General features: G+C 46.5%; 1 protein-coding gene across 4 annotated transcripts in view; it reads right to left on the reverse strand.

Moving 5' to 3' along the window:
* PID1 (phosphotyrosine interaction domain containing 1) overlaps positions 1 to 22,469 on the reverse strand; it is a 97,525-nt gene that overhangs the window by 56,661 nt on the left and 18,395 nt on the right. For all 4 annotated transcript variants that reach the window (XM_064165092.1, XM_064165091.1, XM_064165093.1 and 1 more), the window contains exon 2: positions 1,226 to 1,372. In XM_064165092.1, coding sequence (XP_064021162.1) covers positions 1,226 to 1,360 — 135 coding nt within the window. In that variant the 5' untranslated portion in view covers positions 1,361 to 1,372. The remainder of the gene's footprint in view (positions 1 to 1,225; positions 1,373 to 22,469) is intronic.

The following is a 22,469-nucleotide window of genomic DNA, read 5'->3' on the forward strand; positions in this document are numbered from 1 at the left end:
CAAAAAGTCAAACAAAAATGGCACTGCCCAAGAAGAAACTCTGCTGAGGAACTGCCAGGCCTGGAGGTGTCCCAGCAAAGCCCTTCACAGCATACCCAAAGCCTGTGTAATCCACACATGGTATGCCAAGAGGAGCTGGGGAACACACTGGGAAGCAATTTCTTCCAACCTCCTCTGTCTCACATCAGATCCTCCAAGGAAGAAGAGCATCCACACACACACATTGTGTACACACTCTGGCCCAGAAGGCAGTTAAGACACTTAACTGCACCAGTACATGTAACATCAGGCAATGGCTCTTCTAGAACACTTTACAGAGCAGTGCAGGCTAAAGCCTAGTGCTCCACACTGTCACCAAGACCCTCGAGGGTGAATGGATGCTCCCCCTGTAACTGCTGGGCGGGCTGGGTGAAGGAGACTTGGCTGCCAAGCCCCCACTGGCAGCATAGGTCAAATCAGCACCCAGCTCCATCTGCAAGCCTGCCTGTGGCTCTTGCGAGGCTGCCTATGGCTCTGCAACCAGGGTAAAATGCTCCAACAGAAGATGCAAGCCAAGTAGATTGGTTTGCTATTTTATATGGTTTCTTACCACAGCAGAACACACTCAAAGCTCTTAAGCCATTAAATGTTAAAGAAAAGGAGCTTTTTCAGAAGCTGTGCTTTGACATAGGCAGGAAAACTCATCTTGTTGCTTAACCAAATCAAGGTCTAAGTCTCCTTCCTGTGCTGCTGGTTTTGTGGGAATTTTTGTCTCTTTAAAAAGAAAAACATACAAAAAAACTCCACAAAATCAAGGACAACCAAAACCCCCTAACTTCTAGTTTCACACTTCAGCCTTACTTCAGCAGCTATTTACTTCTGCTAGTACAGCCAGATAAATGCAAACACACAAGCGTTTGCCCCTTCACCTCCCACTTCTGCACTAGCCCTCAAGAGCAGTGCTTCCAACCAGCCACCTTCACTGAAGGCTGTTACAAATCCTCCACGATTTGCATTGTACTGCATTACCCAGTTTTTCTTTACCACTGAAGTTCAACATTTCTGGTCAGAAACACTCAAAGGGTTGGGGTTTCATTTGAAGAAAATGGATAGAAACGACAGCAATTAAAGGGGTTTTCCAGGATGACAATATGCTTGTTGGTTACTTTGGGCTCTTTAGAGTCCTCATACACACACAAGACACCTCCTCAGTGGCCTCATTTCTCACACTTCTACCCCCAAGTACCTTGCATCCAGCGTGAGTCCGGGTCTTGGAGTGCGGCGTTGTGGTGCACAGCTCAATGGCTTCAGGTTCGTGGAAGATCACTGTCGGGAGAGGCTCCTTCCGAAGAGTTAGGACATTCAACTTAGTCTTTAACATGGTCTGAAAGTGCTACACAGAGAGAGAAAGGCAATTATCTCCAGTTGTAGTGCAGAAAAATGAGAGGTAACAGCTGGCTGTGTCTGCATGTTTTACATGCTGCTCACTGCCTTAGAATCACAGAATCAAACAGGTTGGAAGAGACCTCCGAGATCATCCAGGCCAACCTAGCACCCAGCCCTAGCCAGTCAACCAGACCATGGCACTAAGTGCCTCATCCAGGCTTTGCTTCAACACCTCCAGGGACGGTGACTCCACCACCTCCCTGGGCAGCCCATTCCAATGCCAATCACTCTCTCTGCCAACAACTTCCTCCTAACATCCAGCCTAGACCTACCCTGGCACAACTTGAGACTGTGTCCCCTTGTTCTGTTGCTGCTTGCCTGGCAGAAGAGCCCAACCCCACCTGGCTACAGCCTCCCCTCAGGTAGCTGTAGACAGCAATGAGGTCTGCCCTGAGCCTCCTCTTCTGCAGGCTACACACCCCCAGCTCCCTCAGCCTCTCCTCACAGGGCTGTGTTCCCTGGAATTTTTCATGGGCAGAGTTAAGCAGTTTCAGAAGGTAAGGCAGCAAACATTCATTATTACTATTAGCAATGTGAAGACTGTTTTTAATTAAACCAAACCAACAAAACAAAAACCCACAAGCAAACACACACACAAAATGAGAGGATTCATTATAATCCATATGTCCCCAAAAGGGTCTAAATTCAACCTCTGATCACTTCCAGGTGTATTATAAAACTGTTCACAGACACTTCTCTGCAGATGCTATGGAGGTGAGAATCAAGGGAATCAAGAGACCATCCAAAGAACTATGGATTCATGCATTCTTGTTTTCTTTCTTCTGTACTTAAATCTCATCCCTTCAACTTTTGCAGAGGGTACTGTTCCCACTGAGCTGAACACCTCACTGGTTTGCTTTTAGCATGTGAATTCTGAATTCTCTCCCTTTGTAAGCAACAGTTTCTCCAGGCTCCAGTCTAGAAGTCACTCCTGTACTGACAAACAGACACAATTCAAAACTTGTCTCTTGCCATAGCAGGCAGGAAATAACTCCCCATGCTTGGGTGAAGAATCACCTAGGTAGACAGCAATAGTGTTGGAGGAAAAGTTTCTCAGCAGTTGCTTAGAGGGAAGAAAGCCACCACCTGAAAGACTTCAAATCAGTTCTGTGGAATCAGTGGAGTTACAGAAATCTTTCAATATTTAGATGCTTCCAACCTGGTTGATTCTATGATTCTATGCTTCTTTGACCTGACCTTCATCTGAGAAATTGGATGTTTTCACTTGCTACTGCATATCTAAGGGGGAAAATACGCAGATGTGAAACAGATCAGTGTAGTACCTTCCAGCTGGTAACATGCTGCAGACTGTCTAAAGAAATATGTGTTTAGTAAAGCTTCATAGCTAACTCACAACTCAGCACTTATTAGGTGCATGTGCAATGACTGCAGATTACTTTCATCAGAATCAAACCATTTGTTCTGACTTTTGACAGGAGATTGTTCAGTTGTTTTGCCCTCACACCTTTCCTCAACCTCCCTTTTAGAACAGAATCAACCAGGTTGGAAAAGACCTCCAAGATCATCCAGGCCAACCTAGCACCCAGCCCTAGCCAGTCAACCAGACCATGGTACTAAGTGCCTCAGCCAGGCTTTGCTTGAACACCTCCAGGGATGGTGACTCCATCACCTCCCTGTGCAGCCCATTCCAATGATAATGGTTGTGAAATAGCAGGTTGGAGAAGATCCTGGGCTAGCATTTAACTTCTCCCTTCTGGTGTGCTGGAAGAGCTCCATTTCCACAGAGGAGTCATTTACAGAGGGTCTCACTTAAGTGTGCTTCACCTGCTCCATAGATGAAAAACTCCATTTAGCCCCTCTGGGTACTGAGCTGGGACCTCTGCAATGGTGCTTCTCTGCTAGCATCTCTGTCAACACCAGTGGGACTACTGACAGAGAGCCCAATTTGACCAAAATGAGGAGAACTATGACAACGATTTCCTTTCTTTTCACGTTGTAACAACCACATCCAGAGTCTTCGAGGCAGAAAAGACTACTCTCTGCCTCACAAAGGCAATTCAACACTTGCATGAGCAGCAAGATGGAGCCGTTAGGTGCCAAAAACACCAGAGCGGAGTTGGCAGCAACCACACAATCAGTTGCCAGAGAAGTGCAAGACAGCTTAGGGGTGGACACAGAAATAGCTTTTTGCTGTGGACTGCACTGCCCACACAGACACTGCTGTGCTTCCTGCACGCATACACACAGCTCCTATGGTGGCTGCCACAGGAAAACCAAGTCCCTGCCAGGAGACATCACGCAGCAAGCCCCCACATAAGCATGCCTAACGTTCCCTATGTGAGCAGTCCCAGCAAAGCACACGTGGGTAGTCAGTGAGATTATTCAGGTGCTTTCAGCCAAGAATGGGATAATGTGCTTCACTGAACCCATTCCTTAGTTTCCACTCCAAGCTGGCACAGCCTGTGGAAACTGTCGGCAAACGCCGACCTGTGACAGTAGCCAACGTATTTCTTGAGAACAAAGATCAGTTCTCCACTGCTGTCAACCCAGAGTGTTTCTTTAAAGTGCTTTAAGTTCTTGAAAAGCATAACCTAGGCAACACAGGGAATGAAGGTTCAGGGAACATTACAGCCCCCACGTTGCACATGCCAGAAGCACCAGGTTCATCTGGAAGCTCTATAATTGTGCTGCTTTGAAGCTAGCTAGAACGTTTTGGTGAGGAGGATTAGAGCACAGGCTGTGAGAGAGAAACAGTGCTGATGACTACTTCACTCATAGGCTTGCTAAGAGGTATAAGAACAAGAATCCAAGCACTTCTGCTTAGGAGCTCTGAGCTGCACTTCTCTCTAGCCTCTCTGCCGTCTCTCCGACTAATCCACTTTGCTTCCTAAGCCCCTGGCTGAACCTCCATTCTTCCTTGGGACTGGGGTAAGGTTGAGGGGGGAAGGAGGAAGGGCAGTTGGGAGCTCCTCCTGGGGACTCAGGTTTCTGGGAGGGCTGTTGTGCTTCTGTATTACCTTTTACTTCTGTGTATAACTGTATATACTGTAAATACCTGCTTGTGTATTGAGCTAAGCTGTAAATATAAGCTTCATTCCAATTTCCAGAGCCATCTGAGTCTAGTCTGGGTGATTTCCAAAGTGTGGAGGGATAGGGAACACCCAAACCACCACAATAACTGAAAATTATCCCAGGAAGTTCACTGGCATGGCTGTAACCACTGCTCAAAACAGCACAGCATTCATCCTTCATCCATTCTGATGGTGCTGCTGATACAGACCTTACGCCTGCAAGAAATGCAAGTGGCAACACACCAGTAAGAAACTTAACAATTCCTTGAGCAAACAGAATACACCAATTGCCAAAGACAGGATCAGAGCTGTAATTAGCTTTCTATTTTCTCATTTGCTGAAAATCAAATCATTCAGAGCAAAGCTTAAGCAAACCCTCTAATAAGGTTGGGAAATTATCTTAACACAAAACCATAGCTTTGCTTATGCAAGGATTTAGGCTCCATGAGTTTCTGTTGCTTAATTTACCAGTCTTAATGGCATCCCTAGAGAAGAAAATTGAAGATAGCCCAAACCCACAGCAGGCCAAGATTGTCACTACAGAGGTACAATATATACTTGCCTCCTTGGTGACCTTTAAAGTGCTACCTGGAAGAAATCCTCCTGTCACTAATCCCCTTAGCTACAGTTTAATTGAACAGAAGAATCAAGAACTTCCTAATGGTTTTCCAACATATATTTTGTTATCAGCTCAACAGTCTCGTATCAGCTCTAGACTATTTCACAGCATTCAATCTGCAGACTTTAGGTGTTGTGTATTTTGTCAGAGCACAATTCATGATGCTGTTAAGAACTAAAAGTTAACAGTATTTGGGTTTTGGTTTAGTTTGTCAGCACCAATACAGTCACTTTCACGGCTCAGGCTAAATGTCTTGGAGAAAACCTTTGTGACTCTACACAACCAAACAGGTCTTGCAGGAGAAAAGTCTCAGGTTGGAGCAGATAACCCTCGGGGTCTCTTCCAACCTGGCATTCTGTGGGAAGTACACACTGGCAATTTGTAATCATAATGCTTAATACTTGTGCACAACTCTTCCTCTTCAGGTTCTAAACAAAGCAGACACCGCTCTTCTCAGCCCTGACTACTCAGCAAGCAGCCTTGGGCTACTGCAGCTCTTCATTTTCATGCTGCCACAAATAAAACAAAAACTCAAGATTCAATAAAGCTCAGAAAGGGGTGATACACTGGATGTGATTATAAAAATACATCGAGGAAGAGGGGACTCCAACTTGTTGCAATCTGTAGTCCTGTAGCCAGGCATGAGCAGAAAAGAACACAATTTGTAGGCTAATTGTTTTGTGATGTGTGGCCAGTTCTGGGCTCCTCAATTCAAGAGAGATGTTGAGGCACTGGAAGGTGTCCAGAGAAGGGCAATGAAGCTGGTGAGGGGCCTGGAGCACAGCCCTGTGAGGAGAGGCTTGAGGGAGCTGGGGGTGTGCAGCCTGCAGAAGAGGAGGCTCAGGGCACATCTCATTGCTGTCTACAACTACCTGAAGGGAGGCTGTAGCCAGGTGGGGTTGGTCTCCCTGTCAGCCAGGAACAGAAGAAGGGGACACAGTCTCAAGTTGTGCCAGGGGAGGTCTAGGCTGGATGTTATGAGGAAGTTGTTGGCAGAGAGAGTGATTGGCATTGGAATGGGCTGCCCAGGGAGGTGGTGGAGTTGCTGTCCCTGGAGGTGTTGAAGCAAAGCCTGGATGAGACACTTGGTGCCATGGTCCAGTTGATTGGACAGGGCTGGGTGCTAGGTTGGACTGGCTGATCTTGGAGGTCTCTTCCAACCTGGTTGATTCTATGAAAGCCTTCAGCCCCCATTGTCTCTTAATGTCAGCACTGGAACCAACACTCAACAGCATCACCTGGCACCTTGTTTCCAGGTGGTGCAAAATCTGGCCAGATTTTGCTAAAGACATGCATTGAGTGCAAATGCCCTAATGGCAAGATCTTAACCTGTGAAGGAGTTATTCCAGAAGCTCAGAGACTCTAAAAAAGGGGTTCCCAGAATGAGAAGCAATCCTCCAGGCAACTAGCAATTGCAGTGGAATTCTCAGATGAAATCCACCTAAGACCATCAGCAAAAGATTAATTCCTGAGAAATTAAAAAAACAATCTTTGGAATTTATTACTTCAGTGTTAAGTCCTTCCACTTCCTTTGAGGTCCACTGACTTCTGGAATGAAACTAAAACTTTTCAATAGCATCACACAGCAGCCTAGGAGGAGAAAGGCACAACGAAGTGCTACAAACTGTGAGTTTTAGAAGGTCCAAAAAACTCTGACTACCAACATATCCGATCTGTAGATACAAAACTCCATTCTCTTACTAACAATCAAATAAGAGGACAACACAGGAGTCCTGCAGTCCTTTAGCAACCACCAGTGACACGAGCAGAACTGAAACCCCAGGACTACCCCACTCTAAGCCTCCAACTTTTCTTGCTGAAAAGAACTGATACACAGAATCAACCAGGTGGGAAGAGACTTCCAAGATCATCCAGGCCAACCTAGCACCCAGCCCTGTCCAGTCAACCAGACCATGGCACTAAGTGCCTCATCCAGGCTTTGCTTCAATACCTCCAGGGACAGTGACTCCACCACCTCCCTGGGCAGCCCATTCCAATGCCAACCACTCTCTCTGCCAACAACTTCCTCCTAACATCCAGCCTAGACCTCCCCCAGCTTGAAACAACTTGAGACATCTTGAGACTGTGCCCCTACATGTGAAAGCTGACCCATTTCAAGGCTTTTTGTTCAAAGCAAATACTGTCCAGTACAGATAAATGTCACATCTGATACATTACTTGTTAAGCAAATATTGCTAACACAGTTTAAACACTTCCCCTTCTCCCATCTTAAACTTTGCTGTGCTGTATTTATTTATCCTTCACTAGCAGTTCATATAAACATTGTACTGAAACACTAAAATAAAACCCTGTGCAGAGGGGATGGAGGCACTTATCAAAGTCAGAATTCATCCTATAAGCAGCCTGCTCTGTAACACAAAACTGGCTGGCACGCAGAAATCCAAGCTCATGTCATGACTCTTTAGACTCAAGCACATCTGTGAAACCAGTTCAGCTCCAGATACTTGTTATTGAAAGCCCATCTCATCTAGCATGGCAACAGCTCTACTTTGCCAGCCTATCAAACCAAGTATTTCAATCTATTTCAGCTAACAGAAGCAAAAGCAGATACTTGTGTCTGAATTTACACCTCTCAATTGCAAAGGAATAGTAGCAGGCACCTGAGTAAGACAGGCTTGCCTGTGGGCACCCTGTGATGCATCCTGCGAGCAGAGGAGCTTGAGCAGACCTAAGGTAGAACCCAGTGTGACTCAGTGTGCTGGGAGCATGGCACTCCCAGGGATCTGGGGGCATGGCACTCCCAGGGATCTGGGGGCAAAGAATCTGGGAAGTGTACCACAACTAAATAAAATGCACCCAAACAACCAAACCCCCAAACTTTTGTCACCTCTGCATGTGCTCAATGCCACCCTGCAAAATTACACACGAGAAACTCAACCAGTGCCACAGAACCTACCACAGCCACCCAGGGTCTGGCTGCTCCCTGCCTGGAGGTATTCAAGGCCAAGCTGGATGGGACCCCAGGCAACCAGCAATAGAACAAGGGGACACAGTCTCAAGTTGTGCCAGGGTAGGTATAGGCTGGATATTAGGAAGAAGTTCTTCACAGAGAGAGTGATTGGCATTGGAATGGGCTGCCCAGGGAGGTGGTGGAGGCACCGTCCCTGGGGATCTTCAAGAAAAGACTGGAGGAGGCACTTAGTGCCATGGTCTGGTTGATTGGATAGGGCTGGGTGATAGGTTGGACTGGGTGATCTTGGAGGTCTCTTCCAACCTGGTTGATTCTATGATCTTGAGCAACATGGTCTAGTGGGAGGTGTCCCTGCCCATGGTGTGAGGACTGGAAGTAGATGCTCTTTAAGGTCCCTTCCTTCCAACCAAAACCACTCTAGAATTCTATGATTCCCCTCCTAAGGTCCCTGTGCTTCTTCCTCTTCCCATCAGGTATCACAGAGGAGAGGCAGGGGTAGAAGAGACTGATTTGGCACATTAAAAAGGCAATCTGCATTGCCAGAGTAAACTCTACTCCGTGTGACCAAATGCCAAGCAGATGATGGCACCAAAGCAAGCGAGGCTCAAGACTGGAGACAGGGCAATGCCAGGACCCAGCAAGCTGCAAGCAGTGCTGCCGGGCACAGCAGCCCCCTGGCCTCCTCCTGCCCCTCCTGAGCACAGCATGGACAGACAGATAAACGTCTAATACACAGGGAAAACGGAGGAATGACAGGAAGGAGGGACACAAGACTGCAGATACAGAGGCAGAACAAGGACACAAGGAACCTTTACAGGGTGGCAAGCCCAGCTGCAGTGGAAATCAGAATCGACTGAGCATCAAAAAGCCTTTCAGAAAGATGCTACTAGATCTTTGCCTGTGAGCACCAACAGTTATTCCACCTCGCTTTCATACCAGTTTCTCTGGGACATAATACCCTTTTTTTTTTGCTGTGGTGGCAAAACACATCTCTTAAAAACACACAACTGCCCACATTTCATACACACAACTTGCAACCCACATGGACAGCCCTGATTTCTTACGAGCGCCTTGTTTTCTTACGAGCATAAAGAATTGCTGTTTCCTCATAATTTAATTCATGTGAAACGTTTTGTTCTCAGACCCTGTGTACTTGGAGTTTGCTCTGGCTAGATGCCTCTGCTCCACTGCCAAGCTTATGCTATTCCAATCAGCAGGATTGCCGCCCAAACAAAACACAATCCCAGATACAAACACCCTCCAAACTACAGGGAGCTTCAGAGCCAGATGAGAATTTCATGACTGATCCTCTAACATCTCTCTATGCTCAGCCAAACTAAACCCCCCACCTAAGCAAATCTAAACATGCAGGATATTCAGAGACTATGCTCTCGGTTCAACCACAATAGCTCAAATTTTTAGGTCCTCTATGGAGATCCACACCAGAGAAAGAAGGAATCAATATATCAAGACACTCATGAAAACAAGTGTCTTGGGTTCAAAATGCAGGTTCCCAGAGACTCTAATAAATTTAATAGACCCAATGACAATTTATAGAATTTATAGAGTGCCCTCCCCTTTTCCCCCTCCTTTTCTCAAAAGACAGGGAGAGAGAGAAAGGTAGGGACACCCAAATAAATCAATCTCACTCGATTTGGAAGTTAAAAAGGAAAAGTTTAACAATAACTTAGAAAAGGTATTGGAGGTAGGGAAGTTTACAAAGGATAAGGAAGGGAAAACAGCAAAATACAAACAGGGATGGATACAACCCGAGCAATGTGATGGTGTCTCTGCTTCGTGGCTGCCACGTGGTGTGCTGGTATGCAGTATGAGTGTGTGGGTCAAGAGGGAGCCAAGGCAAAAGAGGATGAGGAGAAGGAAGTGCTCCTCTTTTATACCACAGGAAGTGGGGGGAGTGGGCTAACCATCACCTGGAGTGTGGCCCACCCCTGGGGAGGGGCCAAGACCCCCAAGGTCAGGTTCAGGGTTACTCCCCCAGGAGTGTTAACCCTATACAACAAGACTACAGACAATACTTCAGAACACTCATGAAAACAAAATAAAACCTTCCCAAAATGCCAGTGAAAGAGGTAAAAGAGGTCACAGCACTACAGTAAAACATTCCTTTCATCAGTCTCCACACCTGTCCCTGGAGGTGTTGAAGAAACATGCGGACATGGCACTTTAGGATATGGTTTAATGGCCGTGGTGGTCGTAGGTTGATGGTTGGACTCAAATGATCTTGGAGATCTCTTCCAACCAAAACAGTTCTGTGATTACAGTACCAAACTCCCCAGTTCGTTCTTTCAGTGGAAATTAGGCACAGGGATGAAAGATGAACATCTAAATACGTCTGCTTGGATTTCAGCCTTTCCAGTCTATTACTGACGGCTGCTAAACTTATTTTGCAGTGAGCCGTAGTTTCCAATGCCTGGTGCTCAAGGCACATATTTTAATATGAGATCAATGTATTTTTAACATCAATAGAAATAAAACATAATGGCTTTCACCAATCTATCAGCTGAGCTGCTCACAAACAACTGCTTCCCAAACAGTGATTTCTGTGGCCAGACATCAACTCTCCGCAACAAATGAGCTGGCTCTCACATCACCCAAACCAAATTAACAGGCAGCTTTGTTGGGTACTTATTAAAATGTAGTCACTGTGAATAGTATTTACACCTGCAGTAACAGATCTGTCTTTTTCTCCCATCCTGTCCCTGATGCTGGTCTTCGAGCTATGCTTAGGAGTCCAAAAAACAAAACTACTCAGGGAAGCACTGCTCCATTACACAGCACTGAGGGAAAGCAAAAAACTCAGCCTTGTTATCTGCTGTTCATCTTCTCAGCAAGAGAGCCACTGCACCTCCCCAAAAACACCTCATCTGTGTGCAAGTCTGGAATTTTAAACTAATTAACAGCTTCAAAATTACCAGTAGAATAGAACGGCTCTGTGCAAGCTGAGGTATTTATTAGTATCAGTATTTTTTCAGGACAAATGGCAGACAAAAGGAAAAAAAAAACAAAAAAAGAGAGACCCAAACCCAAAAAGAGAGACCCAAACCCAAAAAAGAGAGACCCAAACCCAAAAAAGAGAGACCCAAACCCAAAAAAGAGAGACCCAAACCCAAAAAAGAGAGACCCAAACCCAAAAAAGAGAGACCCAAACCCAAAAAAGAGAGACCCAAACCCAAAAAAGAGAGACCCAAACCCAAAAAAGAGAGACCCAAACCCAAAAAAGAGAGACCCAAACCCAAAAAAGAGAGACCCAAACCCAAAAAAGAGAGACCCAAGCCCAAAAAGAGAGAGACCCAAGCCCAAAAAGAGAGAGACCCAAGCCCAAAAAGAGAGAGACCCAAGCCCAAAAAGAGAGAGACCCAAGCCCAAAGCCTAAACTAATTAAAAAATAGGAGGGGGAAATAAGAGATAAGAGCTGACAAGAAGGGAACGACCAAAAGAGGACAGGCAGCAGCACAGTCCTGCCGAGCCCCTTGCAGCAGCATAGATCTGTCAAGTCCATTCACTGATTTTGAGCTGAGCCCTTAGCTGCTCTCCAGCATATTTTTCCCCTAACATCAGTCTCCAGTAGATGTATTATTTGGTGTGGTTGGCCCAGTATTAAAACAATGGAATCCTGCAGCATGAAGGCAGACGTTGCTTCTTCAATTTGCTCTTGGAAGGCTTCCAGTAATTTCTGTGTCAGAGGATGCTCTAAAAAGGTCTTTCTCCACCCACTGTGCCTGGCAGAGCAAGCCCATCTCATGCAATACCTGCCAGTGTGTTCCCCAGCACAGCCCACTGCAAAGCAGAGTCCACTTCCTCACTCTTGGTTTTTCACAGCAGATCTGTAACTTGTGAAGCAGCCATGCAGCTTGGTGAACTCTCTCCTCCCTTTCCAAAGCTTGCTGCCCAAGGCAGGGATATGGTCTAGGTGACACAGGTGCCTGTTACAAGCAGGGAATTTGCCCAGATGGCTTGCTAGAGGTAACCTTGTGCCTAATACTGTGCAGGAGCAAAGGGTATAAATTCTTGCTGAAAAAGTTCAGGTATTGCTTAAATATAAACCAAAAGAACTTCTGGTCTAATGAATTCTTGTATTTACAGCTACAGGATAATGAGAATCCATTCTTTCCTCTAAGGCCATCCATTTGATCACTGACTCCTTTGATGCTGGTTTTTGGCACTGACCACTCCAGGTCTGAAACAAGTCCAGGATCTGAGCCTGGCACTCCTGAGGCTGAGAGGGGGCCCTCTCAGATTGTGTCCCATGGACACAATCCACTTCCAAGTGAGCAAATCTGCTCCTGCAGCAAGCCAGCCTTTTTGGAAGGCTTCCATCAGGGTGCACTGGACCTTGTAGAGGGCAAAGAAAGCAGCCTGACGCCTTTACCCTTCCTTCCCTCCCAACATACCCCCATAAGCACCATCAGTACACACCCCAGAGCATCCCTAGAGGAACCCAGTCTGGCCAGCACTGCCCTCCCATCAAATACATGTTCCCAACGAGACTTTCCAGGGGCAAAGTGCACTCACAGGCATTTTATCTCCTTTCTTGCCTCCACCAGCAAATTACTCACCGTGGGGAAACTCAGTCAGGATTTATGGCTGCACAAACCTCTGAGCAGATGATGCAGAATGTAGACAAAGTTTGGCCCTGCTGTAGTGCAAGTCAGTAACCCCTATCTGCACAGGGACTTCACACAGCAGGCCTTCCCACTCCTTAAGACCACAAATATGAGTAGCACACCAAGAGCCCCACATCAGGAATAACAGAATCCAGAGGAAGTGCTCAAACATACCTTTCTACAACATGTCTCATTCACACAGCAAAGTTTAGAGTTGGATGATTGAGAGGACTTGCACCAAACCTTTACAAAAGAAAACTGAACCAAGTCATTGCCATTCCTCTTTCTCCTGCAGCTACTTCACAGATTGAGCTGAGCCAGAACAGCCAGCTGTAAAATGCCTCTGCTTTTCCAGTGCAAGAGGAGTCAAGTTAAGCAGCTGAGGATGGCACTCCCCTTTCCTGGGACTAACCTATGTCACCCAAGGACAGGACAGCCCTCTTGTATCCACATCCTCCAGAGATGAAGGTTAAATCTGCATGGTGTTTTCAAGGCTTGCAAAATGAAATTAGCTTCTTCTGATGTCTCCTTTTTTTCCCCTCCCTGATATTAAAGGACAAGGCCTTAGTGCTTCAGGCAGGAGATTAAGGCTCAAATTCTTGCCATTTCACTGCCCAAATCCAGAGATTCTCAGAAACTCCACCCTCTCTGTAAGACCTTTGTTTCTTCTTCTTGTCCAAGTTCAGATAACTTTGCAGAAGCTTAACTAACCACTTAACTGAATATTAATGGCATCCTGGGCTGGCTCAGGGACAGTGTGGCCAGCAGGACAAGGGAGGTTATTCTGCCCCTGGACTCAGCACTGCTCAGGCCACACCTTGAGAGCTGTGCCCAGTTCTGGGCCCCTCAATTCAAGAGAGATGTTGAGGTGCTGGAATGTGTCCAGAGAAGGGCAACAAAGCTGGTGAGGGGCCTGGAGCACAGCCCTGTGAGGAGAGGCTGAGGGAGCTGGGGGTGTGCAGCCTGGACAAGAGGAGGCTCAGGGCAGACCTCATTGCTGTCTACAACTACCTGAAGGGAGGCTGTAGCCAGGTGGGGTTGGTCTCCTCTGCCAGACAACCAGCAATAGAACAAGGGGACACAGTTTCTACTTGTGCTAGGGGAGATTTAGGCTGGATGTTAGGAGGGAGTTGTTGCCAGAGAGAGTGATTGGCATTGGAATGAGCTGCCCAGGGAGGTGGTGGTGTTGCCATCCCTGGAGGTGTTGATGAAAAGCCTGGATGAGGCACTTAGTGCCACAGTGTAGATGACTGGATAGGGCTGGGGGATAGGCTGGACTGGGTGAGCTTGGAGGTCTCTTCCAAGCTGGCTGATTCTATGAAAATGCTGGTGGCTAGACACATACCTACACACCTGTTGCTGTTAGAACAAACGTGGAGGAAACAAAGGAAGAAGTAAATCCCTCAGGAGAAGAAATAAAACATGCCCCAGGAGATTGAGCTAGATGCCCACACCTCCCCAAAGCAATGGTTCATATATTGCCTGCCAGGACATATGGGACCAATTGTAAAACATTAACTCCTCACACAGGCACTGCCACATCACTCCGGAGGAACCCAAACCTGATAAACAAATGCAAGTAATTCCATTCTGGAACCATGTGCTCATTGATACCCAAGTTCCAGTCTTTAGGAATCTCAAACACCATGAGAGAAAAAAAAAAAATCTCTCTGCTTCCACAGAGATCTGTGACAAAACAAATTTGAAGCTGCACTGGACAGAACTACCCACATCTTTACTGCTGGACTACTACACACCTGCATGAGGAACTATTACTGCTTTGTAGGGTAGTAAATAAACTGCTATTTCAGCTTTATAATTCTACATTGGCAATGAAATGAAGAGCACTGAACAATGGAAGTATTGAATTCACTATGAATATAGGAGCAGCTAAAACACTACCCATGGTTCCTTCCTCTTTGCACTATGAAGGTCTCTTTAGCCTGGAGAAGAGGAGGCTCAGGGGTGATCTTATTACTGTCTACAACTACCTGAAGGGGCATTGTAGCCAGGTGGGGGGGTGGCCTCTTCTCCCAGGTAACCAGCAATAGAACAAGGGGACACAGTCTCAAGTTGTGCCAGGGTAGGTATAGGCTGGATGTTAGGAATAAGTTCTTAGAGAGAGTGATTGGCATTGGAATGGGCTGCCCAGGGAGGTGGTGGAGGCACCGTCCCTGGGGGTCTTCAAGAAAAGCCTGGATGAGGCACTTAGTGCCATGGTCTGGTTGATTGGATAGGGCTGGGTGATAGGTTGGCCTGGATGATCTTGGAGGTCTCTTCCAACCTGGTTCATTCTATGATTCTTCCAGTAATTATACTCTCACTTTCACCCAAATCACTCCAAACTTTGTTCACAGCAATGATTTGCAAGTTTTCCATACAGCTGCAGAATAAACAATCCTGCAATTAAGAACATCCTCATGCTAAGTACAGCCTCAGTTCTCTTCTCACCTCTACTGACTGCTGGCCACTGAAACACCATCCCTTCTCAGCCACTTCACATTGCTAAAAGTCAGTCGAGTTTGAATCTGCAAGCTGTCTCAACTTGGAGAAATTAAGTTGCAGAAGGGATGTAAATGAGAGATTTTGGGGATTTTTGTTGTTTGGTTGTTTTTTTTTTTAGTTTGGTTTTTGTGGGTTTGGTTTTTTGTTTTGCTTGTTTGTTTTCTATTACTGAATTGCTGTGCCTCTGTACTGAGCACTGATAATACCACACCAAGTACTGCATCCAGTTGTAAGATGTCTCAGGCACATCGTAGAATCAGTCAGGGTTGAAAGGGACCACAAGGATCAGCCAGTTCCAACCCCCCTGCCATGCCCAGGGACACCCTACCCTAGAGCAGGCTGCCCACAGCCTCAGCCAGCCTGGCCTTAAACACCTCCAGGGATGGGGCCACAACCACCTCCCTGGGCAACCCATTCCAGGCTCTCACCACTCTCATGATGAACAACTTCCTCCTCACCTCCAGCTTTGCTCCATTCCCCCCAGTCCTGTCACTCCCTGACAGCCTAAAAAGTTCCTCCCCAGCTTTTTTGTAGGCACCTTCAGACCCTGGAAGGCCACAAGAAGGTCACCTGGGAGCCTCCTCTTCTCCAGACTGCACAGCCCCAACTCTTTCAGTCTGTGCTCACAGCAGAGCTGCTGCAGCCCTCTGAGCATCCTCTTGGCCCTGCTCTGGACACACTCCAGCACATCCACATCTTTTTTGTAATAGGGGCTGCAGAACTGGATGCAGTGCTCCAGGTGAGGTCTCAGTAGAGGGGAGTAGAGGGGGAGAATCACCTCCTTGGCCCTGCTGGCCACACTTCAGCTGCAGCCCAGGCTCTGCTTGGCTTTCTGGGCTGCAAGTGCACACTGCTGGCTCATGTTGAGCTTCTCCTCCACCAGCACCCCCAAGTTCCTCTCCTCAGGGCTGCTCTCCAGCCACTCGCTGCCCAGCCTGGATTTGTGCTTGGCATTGTCTTGACCCAGATGCAGGATCTTGCACTTGGTCTTGTTGAACCTCCTGAGGTTGGCTTGTGCCCACCTCTGCAGCCTGTCCAGGTCCCTCTGGATGGATCCCTGCCCTCCAGCCTGTCTGCTGCACCACACAGCTTGGTGTCATCAGCAAACTTGCTGAGCCTGCACTCAGTGCCTCTATCCATGGCACTGACAAAGATGTTGAACAGGTCAATGGAAGTACTCTAAATACACTTGACATTTACAGTCTCCAGTGTACCTGTGTCAGGCAGCCAGTCAAAAAGATGTGAAAGAACAAGCAAAACTCAAGTAAGTGAAGTGTCTAGCCAGCATTTCCCCACTTTCTTCTTCCTTCAGCCCATTTGATTTAGCTTAGAAGAATTAATGATGTAGTTACTGCAGCATCCTTCAAAGCACACTGAACTTCAATTCTACAGAAGATGCTAACGAGGTGGCTTATCAAATTTGATGCACCTGAAATCTAAATTATTTACTCTGCAAGAGAAGAGGTAAAGAATTTGGCAGCCTCTGATAAATCTGTAAAGCACTGAATGTTGCAAATATCAATTAATCATTTCTCTGGGGAAAAAGTTTCAAGACAAAAACTGAGGCTGGCATTGGCCTCTTCATCCAAGTCACTAACAACAGGAAGAAATGGCTTGAAATTGTGCCAGGGAGGCTTAGGTTGGATATTAGGAAGAAATTCTTTACTGGAAGAGTGGTCAGGCATTGGAACAGGCTGCTCAGGGAGGTGGTAGTCGCCATCCCTGGAGGTGTGCAAGAAACAAGTAGATGTGGCACTTTGGGACATGGCCTAGTGGCACTGGAGGCGTTGGGATGAAGGTTGGACTTGATGATCTTGTAAGTCTTTTCAGGCCTTAATGATTGTATGATTTCCTTTTTAAATTAAAGGCAAGTATTTGTCTGAAGAAAGCCCCACACAACTGTGAGGGCAAAAATCTTTGAGGAGCTTTAGAAATTCAGTCCCCTGTAATTACAGCAAGACTGTTCCACTCTCACAGCCACCACAAATAAAGGTCACGATAAATCCAGGAGACTACCATGCAAAAATGTGTCCTCTACACCTTACTCTTGCAATAATGATTTTTATACCACGACTTTCTGCCCAGATCTGCAGCTTTTGTTGTTTTCTTTCTGACCACTAAGCACAAAGGTTATCAATCTTACCATTTATTGTTTTTAATACTTGAAACTGATCAAGCTGCAGCCCTCACGACAGCTTCTCAGCTATGCTTATGTGACTGCTTGCACAAAGAATCATACCATTCTTTTCAGCTGGAAGACACCTCAAAGATCATCAAGTCCAACAGGCAACCTAACACTGCTGTGGCCATTAAACCATGTCCCAAAGCGCCATGTCCACACAGTTTTTGAACCAGGGATGGTGACTCCACCACCTCCCTGGGCAGCCTGCTCCAATGCCTGACCACTCTTGCAGGAAATCAATCTTTCCTAATAACCAACCCAAACCTCCACTGGTGCAATTTCAGATCATTTCCTTTTATTCTATCACCTGATAGTAGGGAAAGGACACTGACCCCCACCTCACTCCAACCTCCTTTCAGGGAACTGTAGAGAGCAATAAGGTCTCCCCTCAGCCTCCTCTTCTCCAGACTAAACTATGCAGTTCTCTCAGCCACTTGTTCTCCAGTCCCTTCAACAGCTTTGCTGCTGTTCTCTGGACATGCTTCAGCACCTCAATGTCTTATCTGTAGTGAGGGATCCAAAACTGTTCTCAGTACCTGAGGTGCAGCCTCATCAATGCTGAGAACAGGGGCATGATCACTTCCCTGGTCCTGCTGGCTACACTAGTCCTGATCCAGGCTAGGCTGCTGTTGGCCTTCTTGGCCACCTGAGCACACTGCTGGCTCATGTTCATCTGGCTGTCAACCAGCATCCCAGGTCTTTTTTCTGCTGGGCAACTTTCTAGCCCCTACATGCCAAGTCTGTAGCATTGCCTGGAGTTGCTGTGACCCATATGCAAGACTCAGCACTTGGCCTTGTTAAACTTCACACAACTGATTGTTCAGTTCAAGAAAGTCTGTTCCCTCCCAGGTACAATCCAGCAACCACTTAGCAAAGTCTGCTAAGTTTTGATTTGTTTTGAAGCACAAGCTGCTACCATGTGCATCTCACAGCATCACAAGCACAACAAAGAAAATCAGAGGCTGAAGAGCTACAGCATCTCCCCACAGATCTAGAAACACAAGCTACCAACGTTTTCTGTTGTTCAGCCAGGCAAGTGGTGCAGTCTTTATCCACTAAGAATGACCACAAGTTTTAACTGTGGCACCACAACAACAAAAAAGAACACCAACCTGTATTCGGAAAGCCTGCTTAAAGAGTGTTAAGAATTAAGTTTTAGAAAGAAAAGCTAGGAATCATTTGAAAGCAGTGATATTCCATGCAGCACTCCAGCACTAGCATGAAGATTAAAAGGGAGCCAGCTTCAACCAGCACATAAAACAAGGCTGTGGTTATAATCTATTCTCCATGTGGCATCTGTAGAGAAGTGATTAGTTCCAGCTCCTGCCCTATGACATGAGTGCTCCCACTTTCATGTTTTGTCACCATTACAATCAGAAATTAACACACTGGTGACTATCACTGATATTGCTAACCTGGCAGAGTAAATCCATTCCTGAAGCAGATCTGGGATTGCCTGCTCTGCTTATACAGTAGACAAATCACAAAGGCAGCTTGCTGTGAAGCTGACAATATTTAATAGTGTTCAATGGTGCAGCATGTTCCTGAATGGGGAAAGGATGCAAGCATCCATCTAGAGAATAAATTGCTTCATCAGCTATAGTACAGTTTCCCCTCCAGACACATGCTGCTGTACTGGGGAATGGCAGTAACTTGCAGCTTGTGGTTTGTTTATTTGCTGTAGTATCACCTTACAGGAAACAATTCTGGGGAAGAAACAGACCAGACAATGTCTTGTCTGGCGTTGGAATAGGCTGCCCAGGGGAGTCACTGTCCCAGAAGGTGATCAAAAAACATCTGCACATGGCACTTTGGGGAATGGCTTAATGACCATAGTGGTCTTAGGATCACAGAATCAACCACGTTGGAAAAGACCTCCAAGTCCATCCAGTCCAACCTAGCAGCCAGCCCTGTCCAATCAACCAGACCATGGCACCAAGTGCCTCATCCAGGCTTTGCATGAACACCTCCAGGGATGGCAACTGCTCCTTTTCCAACTGAAACAATTCTGTGAGTCTATGAAAACATGTTAAGCAACAAATACACCACTGAAAAAAACAGCATGCACAGGATCAGAGTTAATCCCTGAGGCAACTTAGCAGACATACCTAGAGCAACCCACATCACCTGTCTTCAGCTGTGCAAAACACCGCCAGGGGGTTGCTGCCCCATGGTAAGTTAAGTTGCTGTTAGTGTGACTGCTCCCCATGGCTGCTACAGAGCTGTCACAGAGGGTGGCTATCTCTCAGTGTATTTCACTGCACGTGTGCATACACAAGAGAAGGAACCAGCAGTATGAGGCTCATTTTCCCCCCAGCTCATTCGATTTGGAAAAGATCCTTCTCCAGTTTGGCACACGAAGTACTTTGGCTTTGGCCTCTTTCCCATTTGGCAGGCAATCAAGCTGTGTTTAGAGGAAAGCCAATTCTGCTATAAAAGTTGCATCTCAATAAATGGTGTTTACCTCTCTTCCCTACCCACGTTCAAAGGAGGGGAGCACAGCACGGCTTCCAAAACCATTCCCATTTGAACATTACTTCCCATCTGCACAGGTTTCAGCTTTCAAAACGGCAATCAGCCTTTTAAAAGGCAGCACAGCAAAGCAGTAAGGTAGACCTGACATGTTATATTCACTTAATAATCACAAGCAATTGCTCAGAGAACTCCTCCAGGCACAGTTTTAATGCTGAAGCAATTCTTGCTTCATTTCAGCCGTGCACTGATGCAGAACTCATTAAAAGGTACACGGTGCTATTTCAAGAGGTGCCATAATTCATCAGGCAGAGTTTGGTCACGCTCCACACAGCAGCCTGGATGCGCAGCACCAACTGCCTCTGACAGTTCCTGAACACAGCTCTCAAGTCCCTCAGGTTTGGGCTCTGCTGCCTACGGTGCATGAAGTTAGATGGCAAAGCTTTCTGCTACAGTGACAAATGCATCATCTTCTACCTGCAGTCTTTCAAGAGGTTTAAAAATGCATGAATCCCATTAAGGTGACAATCTCTTCTTCAGGTTAAGAATTATCACCTGTTTAACCAGTTGAAAAGCTCATTACAGGAAGGATGGTCGAAGAGAAGACAAATACCAAAGCTTTATGATGTACAAAAAGGCACACATTGGCTGGATTGAACAGCTGAGCCCAGAACAGTGAAAGAGCTCATACTTTGTGCTGATGGATATTGGTTGTTGGTCTATCAATTTGATAGCCCAGGGACCAGACCCCCACACCCTGACCATGCAAACCATAACAAGCAAAGCACAGAATCCTTACCTGGGATGAGACAAGATACTGTAGACCCAAAGTACCTTCCAGGTTCACACTGACTCAGCAAACATCACACTGCTCTGCCTAAGGATGTGTGTTGCTTTCCCAAGACCACCTTATTTTTAAACTAGAGCCCATCAGAAGGAAATTAACTGACCTTAAAAAAATCCTTAACAACCTCCTTGCCTGTTATCAGAGTGGACCATGCATACGCCAGACGAGAGCTGCAGATGATGGTAATGCACTAAAGAAACACTTCTGTTTAAAACCCATAAACCTACTCCTGACCAGTTTGAGGCACACAAGTATCCACAGCTTATTCAGTTCAAGAATTCTCTGCTTTTGAAATGTCCATTCAGCAGCCCTGCCAGATCCTGTTTCACAATACTACAGGCTTACTTATTCATAAACAAATCATTAACATTCTTGACATAAATCCATAGCATACAACTAATCCCAGCTATGACAGTGTTTTACTACATTTGCTGTTCCCATCATGAATGGGAGTTCTGTTTGAAAAAAAACCAAACCCACAACCACCCCCACCCTCAAAAGACAAATTATTCTCAGTGAGGATAAAACGCCCACGCACGGATGACAAACTAATTATCACATTCACATCGTGATAAACCTGCTGGGAAGGAGCGAAACGGGCTGCCACAATCTATGAAAGAGATTTGCCTGCTAGAACTCCAGTCATTGAGAAATGCTGATAGCAAAATGAGTTACTACAGACTTGTAAAATGGCCTCAGCTGGAAGAGAAATCTTCCACACGTTCCTGTTCCTCCGAACATGGGCACAAGGATCACCTGGAAAGACTCTCTGGCATGTGTGCACTGCCAGGTGTTTATTTACAGCCCTGTACCTGCTGGGTTTCAGCCAACCCTCAAAACAATCAAGGCCAAATTTTACACACATAGAACCACAGAATGAGAGAATTGCTTTGGTTGGAAAAGAGCTCTAAGATCATCAAGTCCAACTGCCAACCTAAGATCACCTTGGCCATTAAACCACGTTCCAAAGTATCACGTCTGCACATTTCTTGAACACCTCCAGAGATGGTGGTGATAGAACAAGAGGAAATAGTCTAAAATTGTGCCAGATGAAGCTTAGGTTGGATGAGAGGGCTGGGTGCTAGGTTGGACTGGATGGTCTTGGAGGTCTCTTCCAACCTGGTTGATTCTGTGATTCTATTCTATGATTAGGAAAACTTTTTTTCCCTGCAAGAGTGGTCAGACCCTGGAATAGGCTGCCTAGGGGTTGGAGCCACCTTTCCTGAAGGTGTTCAAGAAGCACCTGGACATGCCACTTTGGGACACAGTGTAACGGCCGTGGTGGTCTTAGGTTGAAGGTTGGATTCAATCTTACAGCTCCCTTCCAACCCAAACAATTCTATGATGCTGCAATTCACACATCCAGCCACTAACTGCAGCGACTGCCAGCAAAGCCTTGGAAATTCAGGGATGAAGCCTTCAACCCATTTCTCATCCTATGGCAAGAATTAAACACCTCCCCAAAGGGCAATATTTGACTGAAAAAGGGAGAGTGGAAGACAGTTCCACTTTCTACTGATGCGCTTGGCTCAGGAAAGCCAGACTTGTGCCTCGATCGATGAACAGCAAGCAAACTGCCTTCTGTGCTGGCTGCCAACTCAGCCCAGGGAATAAAAGATGTTTTCAATTCCGGAGAAAACCCCTGTGCATTGGAAGGCCGAGCACTCGGCAAGGCGTCCTGCGGGAAATCGCTGCCTCCCTGCCCGCCATGCACGGCTCCGGGCGCTGGGGTCAGCTCACAAGAGACACGCGGCTGAAGTGCTGCAGAGATGACATTCTGGTTATTGTAAATACATGAACACTTCATAGATCTCGTTAGGGGCACGTCCT

The sequence above is a fragment of the Pogoniulus pusillus genome, chromosome 26 (genome assembly GCF_015220805.1).
Source record: "Pogoniulus pusillus isolate bPogPus1 chromosome 26, bPogPus1.pri, whole genome shotgun sequence".
In the NCBI taxonomy this organism is placed as follows: Eukaryota; Metazoa; Chordata; class Aves; order Piciformes; family Lybiidae; genus Pogoniulus; species Pogoniulus pusillus.